Source organism: Aquila chrysaetos, chromosome 10, assembly GCF_900496995.4.
Source record: "Aquila chrysaetos chrysaetos chromosome 10, bAquChr1.4, whole genome shotgun sequence".
NCBI lineage: Eukaryota > Metazoa > Chordata > Aves > Accipitriformes > Accipitridae > Aquila > Aquila chrysaetos.
In genome coordinates this window covers 41,800,362-41,818,047 of record NC_044013.1, presented here as the reverse complement: position 1 = coordinate 41,818,047, position 17,686 = coordinate 41,800,362, and the positions used below count along the sequence as shown (strand labels likewise).

Here is a 17,686-nt window from a genome sequence, read left to right as displayed (position 1 = left end):
AATTGGATTTCTGTTTGTTTTACTTCAAGAACACCAGGAAAAATATCTGTATTGTTTGATCTGATACAGAGTACTAGGAGACTTACCTGTACTATTGGGTCTCACAGTTTATCATAATGAATAAATACATGAATTAAATAAATTCTGATCTTAATCTATGCAAAGTTTCTTGATTGTCCTGAGCAGCTGAGCCAGTTGCTGTGTCGCTCCTGCCATTGCCTCCAGCATTTCTTTATTCAAGCACAGTTGTGAGGCCGGATTGTATCAATGGAAATCAAGGATTAAATAAATTAGCTGGGCACATTCCTGACTTTAATTTAGGTGTCGCTGGGACTGCTAACTGGCTTCACAAAACGCACGCTGAAATGTTCTGTTAGTGTGGGTCTTAAAATCAGGAGGGTAGTGCAGGATTGAGCCCCAAGTATTTTTTAACAAAATGGGTTTGAATCAAACCAAGAGAGAACATTCCTCTGCTTTCACAGGAAAAGGCAGAGCCACTTGTTGCAGATCACAGTGGGACTTCCCCGTCAATCCAGGGAGAGAATATAAAACAAGGGATGAGCCGGGCAATGAAAAGTGCTATAAGCCGCTGTTTTGCCTCCTCAGAAATATCTAGGACCTAAGTTTACATCTCTAAGAGGCAGACTGGTTGTGCCCAGCGGAGCTGATAATCTCTACTTGCCAGTGCGGTGATGGATAGAAGAGAGGTCAGTCCTTTGAGACCAGCTAATGATACTGTAAATCACCAAAGCCCAGACCCGTCCGAACAAAAACTTCCCACAAAAGCTTTTGTCCTCTTATTCAGCTGAACCGTTCCTTAAAAATAGCTGAAGCAGTCAGCGCAATTAACTGGCCATCAGGAATACACAAAAGGACAAAACGCTGCGATCGGCCTATAAAGATGTAGTACAGTTTTATGGCTCATATGCTGGATTCTGATATTTCTGATTCGTTTAGACCTCAAGCAGGTGATTATAAATTTTTTTAAAAAAGAAACGGAGCATCAACAAACACCACCCTGCTGTGGGTCTCTCCCGTCCGGCCCCTTCCAGATCCCCGTTACTGCAGCGGAGCTGCAGTAACGGGGATCTGGAAGGGGCCGGACGGGAGAGACCCACAGCCGGCCCGGAGCCCCCCAAGGCTGAGGCCGGCCCTACAGCAGGGAAGGGATGGCTGCTTTCCGCTGTCGGGACAGCCGTGCCCGCCTCGGGGTGGCTTCTCCCGGTACACCGGGCCTGGTGCGGCCTAGAGCGGAGCGCGGCCCGGCGGAGCCTAACCCCGCGGTTGCCGTGGCAACGCGGCGCCATGACACCCCCCCCGCGGGGTGGTTGCTATGATACCCGGCCGGGCACGTCATCGGCTCCGCCTCCGCGTCCCCCGGATGTACTCGCTACTTCCGGGGGCGCCGCGGGGAGCTTTGGGAGTGGAGCGGCATGGAGGCGCAGGAGCTGTTTCGGCGGTTGGGTGCCGGTGCCCGTTTTGACGTGCGGCGTTTCGGGATCGATGCGCGGCGATTCCGGGTGCGGAGCACACCGGTTGGGGGAATCTGGGACGGGTTTGGGTCACGTTCCCTCCCGTGACATCGGCCGCAGGGCCGCGTCCGTTCCCTGCGGCGGGCCCCCCGGGCCTACCTGCGGGTCTGTGGTAGCGGTCGGGGAGGTGCTGGGATCCGGGCAGGGTGTCTCACGGTTTTCCCTGTTTTTTTTTTCCCTCCAGGTGATAAAGGGGAGCGGCGGCGTCTCGCCGGAGAGCCTTGACTTCTTCGGGTGCAAGGAGGAAGCCCCCCTGGGGTCTGCCGAGGAGGGCTGGAGGCTCGCAGGGCCTGGAGAGGAGGTGAAGGGTGGAGAGCAGCAGAAGGAAGATGGAGCTGGGAAAAACGGCGGAGAGATGGCGGGAAAGAGAAAAAGAACTGCAGAAAGCAGTGAAGGGAAAAGAAAAAAGAAAAAGGCACGAGGTATTTATGTACGTGTATGCGTGTCCTTGGCAGAATATGCTGATGAAGTTCATGTGGCTTGTTTCAGTTTACTTTGAATCTGCAGGTACTGTAGGTCATTTTACCAGAAAAAAAAGAGGCTTCTGGGTTCTTTAGCTGGCCTGTGTCAGAGCTGATAAAATAATTGGGCCGAGATTTGGTGTTAAGGCATGGGGATGTGATTGCCATCCTTCTGGAGTTTTCCTTAACTTTAGTGGGAATGAGAGAAAAACGGTTTTGAGGTGTTCTTTTTTACCAAATAATTTTGGACTGGATTTTACTAATGGAAATTTCAATTTTTTGAAACTTCCAGAAGCAGTATCAATGCCAGAGTTGTCAGAAAGTAATGGAATAAAGTGGATGTCCTCTCTGGAAGCAAAATTCGAAGATGCAAAAGACAAAAAGCCTACTGCAGAAAAACTTGAACGCTTGAGAAGAGAAAAGGTGGGGCCATGGAATTCTAATGTAGCAACAGATTACTTGGTTTCTGTGGGTGCTCTATCTGAAAATTGAGGTTTATTTATGGTAATTTCTCTTGGGAGGAGGGTGACTGAGTATGGGGAATGTAACCAGGAGAGGAATCCATACATGTTTAGTTTTATGCTGTGAAAGAAAGAAAGAGTTTTGTCTTTTGTCTTTTAGATAAACCGCTTCAGAAATCAACACAAGATTAATATTCAAGGAACAGATCTTCCTGACCCAATTGCCACGTTTGAGCAACTTCAAAAGGAGTACAAAATCCACCCTAAAATCATAGAGAATATTCAAGCTGCTGGCTTCCAGGTCCCAACACCTATCCAGATGCAGGCTATTCCCGTCATGCTTCATGTAGGTTTTCTGGCACTGCATTTTATTACAGGGAGTATGGCAAAATTTGGAGAGTGGTCTCTCTCTTCAGGGTCACGGCAGTGGTTGGTTGCACAGCTTTAGAGATATATCAACTGCATCAGAGTTCAAAACTTTGCCATTACAGTATTCTTGGTTTGTGCTTTTACTAATGTATTTTGGGTTTGTAGCATTAATATTTACGTAAATGTGGGGTTTTTTTCTTCTTTTTTCCTAGTAAAATATAACACCCTTCTTGTTTTTATTACAGGGTCGGGAACTTCTAGCTTCAGCTCCTACTGGGTCTGGAAAAACACTGGCATTTTGTATTCCTCTCTTAATGCATCTGAAGCAACCTAGGAACAAAGGATTCAGAGCTCTGATCATATCACCTACCCGAGAACTTGCTAGCCAGGTGTGTGTTGAGGGCAAAGGGGTTGTCATAGTGATGTACTTCAAAGTTTTCACTCTGAATCGCTAAAATAGCGGCTTAGTAAATATTTTTTTCCTTTATTACCCTCAGATATCAGAAAAAGCTAATTTAAACATTTCTTTTAAGTCTTTTGTCTTCTGTGAAATAGCTACATATCTAGTATCTCAGTCCAATCTAAATGATTAGATTAGAGGCTCAGGACTCTTTGATGATATTTTAAAACTGCCCAGTGCTTAGGTGCTCTTAATACCTACTTTCATATTTGAGATTGCTACGGGAGACTTGTCTGTTTGTCCCAAACGCAAAATTTCAACGAATAACTTAACATTGAAGCTTTGTTATTAAACTGAAATAAAAAATCACAACTTTGGGCAGAGCTCCATTTTTATTCAAATGGGAGAGGGGGCTTGTGGGAGCTACATTGTTAGAGTCAAAATGTGGTAGTCAGACCCGTGAGAACTTTCAAGTGAATAATATGTGTTAGAAAGCTGTGTTTTGTTATACTAAGAAAACTAGACAGCTTTCTCCTAACACTGAAATCAGGGTGTTGTCTGAAGCTGTATCTTCAGGATTGTCTGCAGTTTTTCTGCTTAGAAAAGCCAATCAGCTCAGTCTGAAAACTTAATCTCTGTTGCTGCCTTTTCAGACACATCGGGAGCTGGTGAAGTTGGCTGAGGGGACAGGCTTCAGAATACATATGATCCACAAGGCAGCTGAAGCAGCAAAGAAGTTTGGGCCCAAGTCTTCTAAGAAATTTGGTAATTGTTCTAACTACTGAAGTGCTTCTAAAAATTTAAAAAATGTCACTGACCTTTCTCTTCTGGCCTGCGTGGTTTTAAAGAGATTGGTTAATACCACTCAAGATGTGCAATCTATTGCTCAACACTAAAAAAGTAGCTGGTATGGAAGAAATAAGAACTGAGGCTGACAGTGGACCCTGTTAAATGGTACCTCTGGCAGATTGGATTGGAACTTGGGTTTCTCAGGCCACTGTTAGTCTGGTTTATTTTGTGTCTTTTTCAACATCTTGCCTTTTTTTTTTTTTTTTCTTTCGTTAGATATACTAGTTACGACTCCAAACAGACTCATTTATTTGCTGAAACAAGATCCTCCAGCCATAGACTTGACCAGGTACCAAGAGTCTTTATCAACCCTGGCTTTGCGACCAGCTTGGCCACTGAAAAGCAGATGCGTGAACAGTCCTTGCATCTGTGATGGTGTGTTAGAACTTTTGCCTTCTCCGCCAGTGATTTTCACTGAAAAGCAAACCTCTCTGTTCCTAGTGTGGAGTGGCTGGTGGTGGATGAGTCAGATAAACTGTTTGAAGATGGGAAGTCAGGGTTCCGAGACCAGCTGGCCTCCATCTTCCTGGCATGCACGTCCCACGTGGTGAGAAGAGCCTTGTTCAGCGCAACCTTTGCACGTGATGTAGAGGAGTGGTGTAAACTCAACCTTGACAGCGTTGTTCTGGTGTCCGTTGGAGCAAGGTAGGTGTGCAGTTGTACTCCGACTCTCTCATGTTTTTTTTTTCCTTTCCTGGGCAAATTATTTGCTTTCTTTGCATCATCAGTCTGCTTGGTTGTATGTCTCTGTTGTTAGTCTTAGTACTGCAGGTTGTTTGTCTCCAGAAAAAATTGTGTAGGCATATGGATCTTTCTCACCTATTGGGGAAAGCATTGTTTTCTTTTACCCATTACTTTATCATCACGTAAACGTTAATCTTAGAAGCACGTACTGGTGCAATAAGTTTGTTGTGCAATATTTCTCATTCATCAGGTAATATTTTATGGTTTTTAGTGTTTATAAATCTATAAATAAACTCTAATGGTAGCACACTTCTGTTGGATTTCTGGTTTCAGAAACTGTGCAGCAGAGACAGTAGAGCAAGAGCTGTTGTTTGTTGGATCTGAAACAGGAAAACTAACAGCAATGAGAGACCTTATTAAAAAGGTATTTTGGAGAGACTGAGTACATTCTGCTTACTACTGAACTGAGCTGTGTGTTCTGTGAGACTCATAATTTCCTAGGGCAAAGACTTCTCTGTGACACATGTTAAACCATTGTCCAAATGTGCTGTACCAGAGAAAGAGTAAGTACCCTACCTATGAAAACTGAGAGTGTTCCCCATTCTTGGTTATATATTTGAGTCTTGCTTAGGAGCAGTTTGTATTAACAGTCTGTTTAATTTCACTTGGCAGTATGAGTGGGTTCTTTGCATTGGTTGGAAGAAAAAAAAATTGTCCGTTTCTGTGGATTAAAATACACACTGATGCTTAAATTAGGAACAATTCCATCAAAGGCAATGGAGCTGAACTTGCTTAGTTCTGACTCCCAAAGATTTGGCTAGTCAAAAAAAAAAAAAAAAAAAAGTCCTCTGAGATGTAAAATACTGGGAGTGGTTAAGTCTCTTTAGTAGCTCAGTATCTGCAATCAGTAATGGTAGGAAAAGGACTTGAACCTTAGACAAGCTTATTCTTTTGCAGGGTTTTGCTCCTCCGGTCCTTGTTTTTGTACAGTCTATTGAGAGGGCTAAAGAGCTTTTCCATGAACTTATTTACGAAGGCATCAATGTGGATGTCATCCATGCAGACAAAACGCAGCAACAGGTAGGAGGATGTAATTTCTTTCCAAGAAACACGTTAGAGAGAAAGGTAAAAGCAAGAGTGTTGGAATGTAACTTCAGGTAACTTTGACAGTAAATTACTGCAGGTTTTGGTTTAGAGGTTTAGTTTTACTCATTAATATCATGCCAAGTTCGCCTCCTTTCTCAAATTGCTAATTAGGTTGTTTCCAAGTAGCTTTCTTCTCTTTTCTTTTCCTAGAGAGATAACGTAGTACACAGTTTCAGAGCTGGGAAGATCTGGGTGCTCATCTGCTCAGCCTTACTAGCTCGAGGGATTGACTTCAAAGGAGTGAACATGGTCATCAATTATGATTTGCCAACGAGTGCGGTGGAATACATCCACAGGATAGGTGAGCGATTGTTCACAAATTGTGTCCTTTTTCTCATTTCCTAGATCTTTAATGTAGATGCTCTTGTGCATTAGCAAAAATCCTGAAACCGAGCCTCCTCTGTTGCTGCAGCACTAGCTTCTACATCACTTGAGCCAGAGTATACTGGGCTCAACTTTCAGTAAAAGTGCATTACTTTTTGTCAGTCTTTTATGAACCTTAAATATTTAGACGCTTCAGACATACCTGTGCTTTCACTCAATAGGAACAATCTTTGGGGATTGGCTGCTTGGTAGTATGCTTAGTATACAATACATGTCAGGAGGCTGGGGCTGTGAAGAGGAATAGAATAAAGGGAGATATTTAAAGTAAAATCTCTACTCTTTGCAAAATTTGTGTTTGACAGGTCGTACTGGAAGAGCAGGGCACGCAGGGAAAGCAGTCACTTTCTTTACAGAAGATGATAAACCTTTATTACGGAGGTAAATTGGAAACATGATATAGGAAAAATGTTTTTTTGTTTTATATAGTGTATTGCTGAACCATATGGTTGTGTCTGGTACCACACGCCTCATAAGCACAGTATTGCCATGCTCTGGAAGCCCCACACTGCTGTAAAAAGCTCTTAAAACTAGAGAGAGAGAGCTCTGTATCAGCATGATGGAACTACAAGGTGGTACCGCAGTATGGGGAAGACTGAGAACATTTAAATTTTAAGGTTTCTTTTTGAAGCCTTTCACTAATGCAGCAAGAGAGAAACTAGCAGCCTTTCACTTCTTCCAGTCTTGTTGCCAGTAATGACAACGTGATGGCTTACTTAGTAGCACCTTTCAGTGAAAGTCAGTTATTCTGACTTGAACCTCACTAAAGAGCAGGTTCAACAGTCTTTACAACTAACTTTGCTCTTGTTCTGGTTTTCCTGAATCATTTGCCATGTAGAAAGTATGACTACCTCATGCTGTGCTTTAGGTTTTTTAATCCAGTTCTTTAACTTCCTTGTGTCCAAAATTACTTGGTATGATTCTCTGTTTTGGCTTACTGCTTTTTCTTCATCTCCTTGAAGACTGTACTCACCTAGAGTTTCAATTTGTTTAAACTATCCAAATGGAGTCACTAGTTTCATTTAAGCCTTTTACGTCTTTTTGTTTCTTCCTCACCTTACTTCAAACTTGCTTTTGTGTCTTTATTTCTTGCTTTAAAAAAACACAACAAAACAAAAAAACAACGACGAAACAGCCAGTTGTTAGGAATTGCTATTTTCCACATAAGATGCTTATCTGTTGTTCAAGCACTCAATGCTGGAGTTCATCTCTTTCCTCCTCTCCTTTCCAGTATAGCCAATGTTATTCAGCGAGCTGGCTGTCCTGTGCCAGACTACATAAAACACTTTCCCAAACTGCAAAGGTATGTTCACTTGAATAGTTTTTATCAGTTTGTTTCCCATTTTAACAGCTGCATGAGTGGTGCTGGGGGTATAAGGGTTACAAAAGATTCAGTTGTTTGCAATATAGTTGCAGTTCAGCTGCAAAAGGAATTTTAGATGGGGTGGGGGTGGCGGTTTTTTACCCAGACAAAAATGGAAGCCAAAAGAATTCTCAACTTATGGTTTCCCTGGAATTAACTATTTTTTTAATGATTTCCTTGAAATCTGCTTTACGCTTCCTAGGCCCACACTCATGAATTGGGCTTCTGATAAACGAAAGTCCTTTATTCTTTTGAGTTACCTTTAGAAAAATTGGTGTAGGGCTGTATGCATATAGATAAATAGTTTTTTAGTTAGTGTTTCTTTTCATGCTTTTTCATAACTTCTAATAGTTTCTAAAACTAGAAATCCATATATATATATATATAAATTAGACATATATTAAAATAAAGTTTGTTTGAATCTCTCAGAGATAACGTGGTTGAACTAATCTTGGAATAAACAACACTGAAAATATATTCAGACCCATAAATCCCTAACAACCAGTAAAGGTTTTCATTATCTGTTTTATTTACTTTGGATATTAATTTTTGCCCTTTAATTTAATCCTTCACTAAATGTCATTCTCAGCATACAAAAGAAGAAATTCATTAAGAAACCATTGACAAGAGAATCCATTTGTACCACCCCTCAGTGCTTCTTAAAAAAAGGCAAAAGAAAAACGTAAGTAGGTTTTTCTCAAGAGGAGGTAAGAGATGCTGTTTATCCAGAAAAGGCCCAGCAAACTTCCTCTAAAATAACCAATAACTTGTTTGGATGGACCACCCAGTCATAATGGTTTTAGGTGCCATGTATCAGGTGGTAGCAAGCTGAGTTTCAACCACTGGCCTTAAAGCCAGACTTCAGACTAGCTATCACTTGACAGCACCTATCTTCTCCTCTTCTGGCAAAGGGCTGGCTTTGATTTTAATGCATGGAGTATTAATACAAGAAGCAGGTCTTAAGTTGTAATGACTAGAGCTCACAGAAGACTGGTGTGTAGCAGTTTGGTGTAGTAGAAGTGGACACAAAGAACAGCATTACCCACGCTTTGGAGTGTTGCTACTGAAGGGTTTATGTTCAGCTGCACTAACATGATGTAAAACAACTCAAGTCTGTGTCACTGCTATATACTTCGTATGTTATGTTCACGTGTCTTGGTCTCCAATGTGTTTCTGTAGGAAAACTACAAAGGAAAATATTAAGGAAAAAAAGAAAGTTAAAGAAGATAAAAAAGGCAGTAAATTACAGACGGTTTTCAAAAAGCTGAATAGCAACAGACTACTCGTGAGCTGGGGCTGACACTTATGTCCGTACTGAAAAACAGAAGAATGAAGATAGCAGCAAAGGGGAAGAGAGAAAAGTATTTCTTACATTTCCTCCTGGGTGAGGATGGATGCTTACATGCAAGAAAGTCTCCACTGAAATACCAGTAGAGGATTCCTGAGTGCTTCTCATAGAAGCTGAAGAGTGTGTTCTTGCAGTAAATGCCTTGTGTTTCTGAACAGTAGTTCAAAAATAGCATCTGATTGTGTTACTCTTACGCAGTTTTGTATTAGTCCTTGGAAATGCTGTCAGTTCTGTGTTCAGATCACCCCTAATATGTTTGTCAGACTTCCAGAAGATTCAGTGGCAGAAAACACTTACTGTTAGGCTTGATAAATGCAGCTGTCAAAGACTTCCCTGGACACTCTAAAAAACCCAAACCAAACCCACTTGTATTGTATGTGAAAGTAAAGTCTTGCTCCTCCTACTTTTTTGCTTCTATAAAATAATTTTGAAGTAACTGATACTTTACATGTCTGTAAACTCTAGTAATTTTGTACTGTTTCATATTTAAGCCTCAAAACAGCATAAACAAGGTCATAAAAGATTCTAATACAGAGACTTCCCTGTCTATACAGCCTTGATGAAACAAGTCTGCAGGCATTATTCCTTAGTCTGCTACACAGAAAGGCCAGGCACCACACATTTTCCACCTCCCCACCTCCTGATTGTGTTCTCGGTCCACTGTGGTTGTGCAAGAATTCCGGTAATGCAGGAATGGCTTCTCCTTTGCAACTGTAATCCTTCTTTAAGCAAGCATTCTTGTACAGGATTGTCGTCTTGCTTTGTCATACTTAATCCAGTTTGGAAATGGATTCCCAGGTCTCTATAACTCATTTACAGCAGAGCAGTGTTAATGACTCTGCCCAGCTCGCAACTGTGAAGTTTTTTGAGAAACTGATCTAAGACGCTCTGCATCCTGTTTTGCTTATTCATAAGCCAGACTGACTGACTGCAGAATTGCATCTTACACTTGGGTTATATAGGAAATAATGTCTTCATTTTGACATCTATGAACAAATTTGCCTGTATATTTTAATAAAAATGAAGTTGTATATTCTGATAAATACCAAGTTGCCTGCTGCAAGATACTGATGACAGATACGATGTGGAATCAGTTTCACAATTTGAGTGAGAAATTACCAACATTCACCTTTAAAGGCACTGCTAATACACAGAATAGATGCGCTTCTTGCAGTAGCAGGAGAGAAAACCGCTTTTGATCACGAGCAGCTTTGTGCAATTCTAATTCTGCAGAAGAAGGTGCCACAGTTCTCTTTCTGAGGGACTTAGTTTTAAAACGAGAGCTTAAATTTCATCTAGCTTCTTTCTCTGAGGCTGGGTTTGATTTTAATGCGATTTCTGACACGGATCAGTAGCTTACCGAGAAGTTTAAGCAGCGGCCTTTCCCAGGATTTACTCCCGTGTGAGGTGCTGGAAAGCTGTCACACCGAACACCCACTTTGCCCGAGGGTGAAGAGCAACTCCCCAGCTTCCACAGTTTTTTCCAGGTATTTCAGCAAGCCTTGGCTGACCTTGCGAAGGGAGAGGAGCGCAACTGCGAGGCTCCGGTACCTCACCCCGCACCTCATCAGCAGCGCTCGTTTCACAGCGCTCCTGAGGTTTTTGGCGGGCACAGTTACCGTGTGATGAAGTAATATTCCCAGTGCCCTCCGCGGGGGCACGCTCCGCAGCAGCTGTGAGGGAGAGCTGGCCTGCGCGTCCCCTTGCCGCTTGGGCCGCGAGGGCGGCACTTTTTCCCAGGAAAGAGGTTTGGTTTTAGGTGGCCGAAGTTGATTTTATCGCCTCGATTTTTAAAAGCGTTCCTCAACAGAAGGCAGGGCCTCTTCTCCCCCTGTCAGGCCGGCGTTTCCCCCCCCCCCCCCGGCCGGCCGGGTGCGTGTTCCCGCCGTGGGGCCGTGGGCGGGCTGCGACTGTGGCCCGGCCCCGGAAGCCGAAGCCGCCGCCGCCGCCGTTCAGCTGACAGCCGCTGCCGGGGCCGGAGCGGGAAGATGGCGCTGCGGCCGGGACCCGGCGCGGGGGGTGCCGGCGGGGCGGCGGGCGGCGCGGGCGGAGGCGGCGGCGGAGCGGGAGCCGCCAGGTCGGTGGTCGGGGGGGGGGGGACGGGGGGGGACACCGGGCCGGGCGAGCGGGGCCGGAGGGCTGCGGCCACGGGGAGGGGAGGAGGGGAGTGGGGTGAGGGGGGGGGGGGCGGCTGTGGAGGGGAGAAGGAGGACAGATGGGGGGACATGGGGAGGGAGGTAGATATGGGGGAGCTGGTGGGCGGTGAGGGGGCAGAGGTAAGGGGGAAGACTCGTGGGGTGGGGGCTCGCGGTACAGGTGGGATGGGGGGGGGGGGAGGGGTCAGGGCCCTGGTGGGGTGTGTGTGGGGGGGGTCCCAGGCGGGGTCTGTGGGGTCCTGGGTGGGGTGTGGGGGTCCCAGATGGGGTCTGTGGTGTCCTGGGTGGGGTGTGGGGGTCCCAGGCGGGGTCTGTGGTGTCCTGGGTGGGGTGTGGGGATCCCAGATGGGGTCTGTGGTGTCCTGGGTGGGGTGTGGGGGTCCCAGGCGGGGTTTGTGGTGTCCTGGGTGGGGTGTGGGGTTCCCAGGCGGGGTCTGTGGGGTCCCAGGAGGAGTCTGCGGCATCCTGGGTGGGGTGTGTGGGGACCCACGTGGGGTCTGTGGTGTCCTGGGTGGGGTGTGGGGGTCCTAGCGGGGTATGTGGTGTCCTGGCTGGGATGTGGGGGTCCCAGATGAGGTCTGTGGTGTCCTGGGTGGGGTGTGGGGGTCCCAGGTGGGGCCTGTGGTGTCTTGGATGGGGTGTGGGGATTCCAGGCAGGGTCTGTGGGGTCCCAGGCAGGGTCTGTGGTGTCCTGGATGGGGTGTGGGGGTCCTAGGTGGGGTGTGGGGAATGCAGCCATGGTGGCTCCGCGGTTTGCTGGGATGTATTTGTCTTTTGGGAGCCCACCTTATCCCCCAGCTCATCTGGGCTTGGGCGGTTGTAGCCCACTTGCCATCAGGCTCCGCAGCTGCAATCTCAAATATTGGGGCAGAAAGGGATTTTTTGTTTTTGCCAGCCCTGCTCGGGTGCCACTGGTGTTGGCAGTGATAAATGTTGCTTATCGCCACCGGGCAGGTGTGTGGCTGCTGCAGGACGGACCCTCTGCTCGCCTGCTCCTGCTGGAGGGGGGTTTCTTTTCCCCCGCAAAAGGCACTTCATCGAAGTGGGAGGACTGAGGAATGGTGTTGGGGGAAAGAAATGGTGGTAAAAGAGATGTGTGAACATGTCATTGTGTTTTTGGAAAGGTTAGAAAGCTGTATTTTGCCGCCTTTGATGATTTAGTGATTTTTTTTTTTTTTTTTTTAACGTAGGCTCTTGCATGCTGTTTATCTGTTGCCCTACTTCTAGGGAGGTTGGGTAAATTTTGCATTTGACAAAGGGAATTTAAGTTCATTGAGTCTTCTTGGATATCTGAAGCCTGCGGTTTTGTTAGCGTTATTGAGAATGTGAAGAGGGGGGGATCCGCACCGGGGCAACCTTCACACACAAGGCACAGGTCCGGGGTTTCCCGTCAGCTCTCTGAGCCGGGTTGCTGCTCTGTGTTGGGGAAGAGGCATCCAAGGGGTCTGGAATACTTGGGAAGAGAAAAGCTGAAGTGTATATGTCTGCCTGTGCATGCTGTGGAAGGAATGGGAGGCTGTCTTTGTGTTTCCCCACGTATATAAATCTGAAACAGTTCTTGAGAGGAGCTGGATAAACAGTCTAACCTCTTAAAGCCATGCTGCCTTCTCAGCAATTTAACAGGAAAATAACAAAAGTGTTATCAGCGGACTATAGGTTTTGAAAAATAAAAGGATTTAAAAATCGTTGTTTCCCATTGTTAGTATTTTGGGTTCTTTGAGAATGAAGTCTGGAGGTAGAGGAAAGGTTCTGTTCTCTGTGTCCGTGTGGGTTCTTTGCCTTGTTTCACTTTAATTTTTATGGATTTCTGCCATTCGAAAATACTATGACAGTCTATATTGTGTTGATAGAGTTGTACTGGTAGAGAATTAAGGGGCTTAAAAATCCACTTGTAGATAGGAAAGTGTTATGTGTAGTTTGGAGCTTTTATAGTGAAATATGTGTACAGAGAAGGAGTTGCTTCTCCCCACACTCCTGCATTTTGACTGAAGCTGTTGGTTTGTTTAGGTTTGTTTTGAAGCTCCGTATTTAAAATATCTGATAGGAATTTACAGATTTATATTACTGCTTTAAGAGTTCTGTTGTAGCATAATTGCTCTGTTTCCCTTATTTTATTTTGTGCAATGTATCACATATATTACACTTTCTTACTGTGTTACCCTAAGTGTTATGGCTAGCTGCATGAACCTAGGTGGTCAAGTGCTTTTACTGTTGAGAACTACAGAAATGTCTGCAGATGCATTTAAACCATTGTGGAAATAACAAGGAGAAAAAAATTATATTAAAATAACATGCTTGATAATAGTCAACTAATTATATATTTTAAACATCTGGGGTCATAAAGGTTTCCATTGTCTAGAAAGTGCATTTGGTCATTTTAGAGCATACAGTCAGCTAGCTATAAATGTTCTTTTAGCCCCCAAATAGTATATTGGACCTTATAGACTGCTTAATTTATCATGCCCATCTTAAAAAAAAAAAAAAAAAAAAAAAAAAAAAAAAAGGCACGGTGGGGGGAACAACATGCTGTTCTAATATTGCCTGTTTGTTCTTAATTCTCCTGCCAGTGTTGTTATTTTGAGATAACTGGAATTAAAATGTTCTCTTTAAAAGAAAGCTACTTCTGATGTTGCTCCTATTGCTATATGGTTATCAAGTTCAATGGTTTTCTGTAGTGCTTCAGTTAATCTCACAAATGACTGCTTCAGCTTGCTTTCTCAGCAATGAGAATCATCTGCTTTAACTAGATGTGTGTGGGCATTTCTTTTGCATCTTGTCCTGGTTTCAGCTGGGACAGAGTTAATTTTCTTTCTAGTAGCTGGTATGGTGTTGTGTTTTGGGTTCAGTATGAGAAGAATGTTGATAACACACTGATGTTTTCAGTTGTTGATGGGTAGTGTTTATACTAAGTCAAGGGTTTTTCAGCTTCTCATGCCCAGCCAGCAAGAAGGCTGGAGATGCACAAGAAGTTGGGAAGGGACACAGCCAGGACAGCTGACCCAAACTGGCCAAAGGGATATTCCATACCGTGTGATGTCATGCCCAGTATATAAATTGGGGGGAGTTGCTGGGGGGGGCGCGTAGATCACTGCTCGGGAACTAACTGGGCATTGGTCGGCGAGTGGTGAGCAATTGCATTGTGCATCACTTGTTTTGTATATTCCAATTCTTTTATTATTATTATTGTAATTTTATTATTATTATTATTATTATTATTATCATTATTATTCCTTACTGTTCTTATGTCACCCCACTAGTTTTACTTTTTTTTTTTTTTTTTCCAATTCTCTCCCCCATCCCACTGGGTGGAGGGGAGTGAGTGAGTGAGCAAGCAGCTGCGTGGTGTTAGTTACTGGCTGGAGTTAAACCACGACACATCTCCAAAAAGTAGTTTAGGAATAAAATTCCTGTTGCTTGGCTAAAGAAGTTGATGGGGTTTATGTATGTGCATGTGTGACTGATGTTGGCAGTTGCACAGCTAAATCTTGGAGCAAGGTCCATGATGAATCCGAGCTGCACGTACAGAGTGCTGTGCTGCAGGAGCCTGCTTTGCTACTTTTAACTAGCTCTTCTTCCAGTCCCCTCTAATTAGCTGCATTTTTTTTTGTTGATTGGTTGGGTTTTTTTTTTTTTCAACAGAGACTTATAAATTAATCAGGAGCTCTGTAGAAAGGGATAAATATTTAATAGTCTGGCCTTTATTTGCTTCCAACAAGCAGTGGTACCTTGCCATGCTTGTTCAGTTTACATTACGTTTGCTGATTTGGAAGAATTCTTGTTGACCGGATTCCCCAACAAGAAGGGAAAGCATGAAGCTATGAACACTTTTCCATACTTGTGAGCTTTTAAAAAATAACTTTTAGTATTTCATCATTATGACTAAACTAAGAACTGTGTATTTTTATGATGCCTAAAATTGCTGCACTTGCAGATCTGGCTTACAACAGAAGCTCCACACATCTGAACTTGCACACGTTTTAAGGGGGTATATTGCGGAGGAGGCACTCTGTACTGACAACTATTTCCATAGGTGAAATGAAACGCAGGCAAAATCCAGTTAATTCACTGGGCTTCAGCCCCTGAGTGGAGAAAACAGCTTTTCTGGCCAGCACCAGAGTTCAGTCATGGGTTGCTCTGAGATTTTCAGTCAGCTGTTTGTCTTCATGATGTTAATATTTGTATGCTAAGAAGTGGATTAAAAATGACCAAATTGAACACCAGTCAGTTGACTAGACCTTGGCTGCGGTTTTGAACTGATCCCAATCCAGAGAAGCCCAGCACTTGTTTTGAGATAAGGTAGCGTGTATCTGCACAGTGCTTCAAAGAGAGAAACCAAAAATTGTGGTGATTGAGGATGGTAAGACGTGGACCCAGTGGAAAGTGTAGGTGTGTGTTGTGGAAGGAGAAATCAGCACATAGTGGTCAGGGTAAAAGCAGCAGCTTTAGTATTAAGAAGATTCTGAGTTAGAGGATGAAATGAAGAGTAATATGGGTTGTCTTGGTGACCGTGTAACCTGCTGTCTGTATAGTGGGTAGGTACAATTTGCTCCTGGATAAATATATAATTTAAATTCCTTATTTCATCTTAGTACTCATATTACACAGCTCTTTTATATTTATAAACCATGTTGGCTTTTGGAACTTCCGACACGTTTTGAAAAACTGTCTGCAGTCATTTATGATAGCATTTTCTCCTTTACTCTTAGGCAGTTTCTTTTACATCCACCCTCGTGCTGAGGGATATTGAATATCTCTAAGTGTTCCTTTTTCATGGCATTTTGATCCAATAGCTGCCTGGGACGTTGAGTGAGGTTCTTATTTGGTAAATTACTGCTGACATGGGTTTCTGAGAGTTGCTTGCAAATGAGACTTTTAAACTAAGTCCTTTTTTGCTGTTTGGCAGCACAGCACGTGCTTCTGCTTGAAAGTAAGGGGTAGCAATTTCCGTTATGATTTCAGTTGAAATTTTAACAGTTCTTCCTCCAGGTGCACTTGGCCCTTGATACTTCAATGAATATTTTTTCCAAGGCACCATTTTTCTTGTAATTAGATGTAATTGAGAAAATAGAAACTCTTTTATTTTGTGATACTTAGTGTTTCAAAGGGAGGGGGGGAATGCAGAAGTGGTGGGGTTTCGTGGATAGTTTCTTTCTCTGCAGAAAACTGTTACTAAGCAGCTGATAACTATTGTCTGGTGCAGTTAATGGTCTTACTGAATCAGATACTTCCAACAGGAGATGCTTATTCATTCTGCGGTGCTTGAAGGCCTAGCCTACACTAACAAACTGACCTGTTACCAACCTGCGTAGGTGCTGAAACTCTCTTGTGGGTGATGTCGATGAGTCAAAGCCATTTTAGTGCTGCTGTGGAGGATAAGATCTATTTCTTCCTAGCTTTGCAGCCTGTGAAAGCGCTGACGGTGCTGGTGGGACTCTTTGGTGCTTTGGGGGATCCCTGGGAGGGGTGGCCTTTTCCCTGCAGTGGGTTTGGGTTCCGCGAGACCTGCAGGAGCAGATCGACACACTGACCAGAAGGTGGGAGGCTTTGGGTGGTGGTGCTGACATGCAAGTCGAGGTAGCTTTTTCAATCATTTATATTTGCACTAAAATGGTAGACTCTCATGTACGCTTTTTTCCTCCTCCAGCTTCATGTTTCCTGTTGCTGGTGGTTTAGGCCCCCCTCAAGGTATGTATAAAATTAACATTTTGAAGTTCTTTGCTTTGTTTAGATACATTAAAAAAAATAGTTCTGCACTGATGCTTAGAAGCATGATTATTAATTGAAGTCCATGGCTGGTTTTCCCCTTTAATGCAGTACTGGTAAGCTGGCTCTCACAACTATATTTATAAAACTTCCTATGCAATGTCGAAGAAGCAGTGTTACCAGAATGCTAGATTAAAGATCTAGGAAAACTGTATCTCCATTTTTAACCTGAATTTGCCTTTAAGATTTTTGTGTTATTTTGAGTGTGGTATTTAACCTCTTTATGCTTCATCTACCAGCTGTGCATACCCATATTGTGTGGGTGTTGCAAGACCTGGTAAATATTTACAAAGCACAGCAAGACCCTGGGACAAGAGTCACAACCTGTGTGGAAAGTATTAATACAATAGGAGAGCCTCAGCCTTAAATTACCTTTGTTCTCATTCCTGTTGCAGTGCTGTTTAATTAATGGAAAATACAGAGAGAACTTGTAGGGGAAGTGGAGAGTTTTCTCATAAAAACTCTCAGGGACTGACTTATGGATTATTTCTGAGAGTGCGCGTCTCTCCTGGAGTGTTTTTGTGTGTGATGTTCAGTTATGCACAGTTACAATTATCTCACGGTGTGCTGGTAACAAATGTGTTAGTGTGTGTCTCCCAAGATAGCAATATATGAGAGATGAAAATAGTGAAACAGAATCCACTTGCCTTTATTCAGTGAATTAATACATTCCAACTTGATTTGTCCGATTTTGTTGAAGTTTAGCTTTTACTGACAATTACTGTAACCATTCTAATATATGTAGTGGGCTGATTAACCTACAGACAAGTTAT

General features: G+C 43.7%; 2 protein-coding genes across 8 annotated transcripts in view; both read left to right on the top strand.

Annotated features, from left to right (window-relative positions):
- Window positions 1-1,382: 1,382 nt before the first annotated feature.
- Window positions 1,383-9,517, top strand: DDX52 (DExD-box helicase 52). Its single transcript, XM_030029027.2, has 15 exons — window positions 1,383-1,520; window positions 1,717-1,954; window positions 2,286-2,416; window positions 2,615-2,800; window positions 3,069-3,212; window positions 3,877-3,988; window positions 4,289-4,361; window positions 4,514-4,717; window positions 5,090-5,180; window positions 5,714-5,836; window positions 6,053-6,203; window positions 6,589-6,664; window positions 7,515-7,586; window positions 8,236-8,328; window positions 8,826-9,517. Exons 1-15 carry the CDS (start codon window positions 1,434-1,436, stop codon window positions 8,944-8,946), a joined length of 1,902 nt encoding a protein of 633 aa, XP_029884887.1. The 5' UTR covers window positions 1,383-1,433; the 3' UTR covers window positions 8,947-9,517.
- A 1,465-nt stretch (window positions 9,518-10,982) lies between these two features.
- The window catches only part of SYNRG (synergin gamma), a 45,211-nt gene continuing 38,507 nt past the window's right edge, over window positions 10,983-17,686 (top strand). For all 7 annotated transcript variants that reach the window (XM_030028301.1, XM_030028300.1, XM_030028299.1 and 4 more), the window contains exons 1-2: window positions 10,983-11,071; window positions 16,795-16,835. In XM_030028301.1, the coding sequence (XP_029884161.1) occupies window positions 10,983-11,071; window positions 16,795-16,835 (130 nt within the window). The remainder of the gene's footprint in view (window positions 11,072-16,794; window positions 16,836-17,686) is intronic.

What these genes read in the sequence shown, in the direction of transcription:
- DDX52 (XM_030029027.2), top strand. Translation starts at nt 1,434, where the DNA reads ATGGAGGCGCAGGAGCTGTTTCGGCGGTTGGGTGCCGGTGCCCGTTTT. An exon ending in CAAGTCTTCTAAGAAATTTG is followed by an intron (nt 3,989 to 4,288) that starts GTAATTGTTCTA and finishes TTCTTTCGTTAG; the next exon opens with ATATACTAGTTACGACTCCA. An exon ending in GGAATACATCCACAGGATAG is followed by an intron (nt 6,204 to 6,588) that starts GTGAGCGATTGT and finishes TGTGTTTGACAG; the next exon opens with GTCGTACTGGAAGAGCAGGG.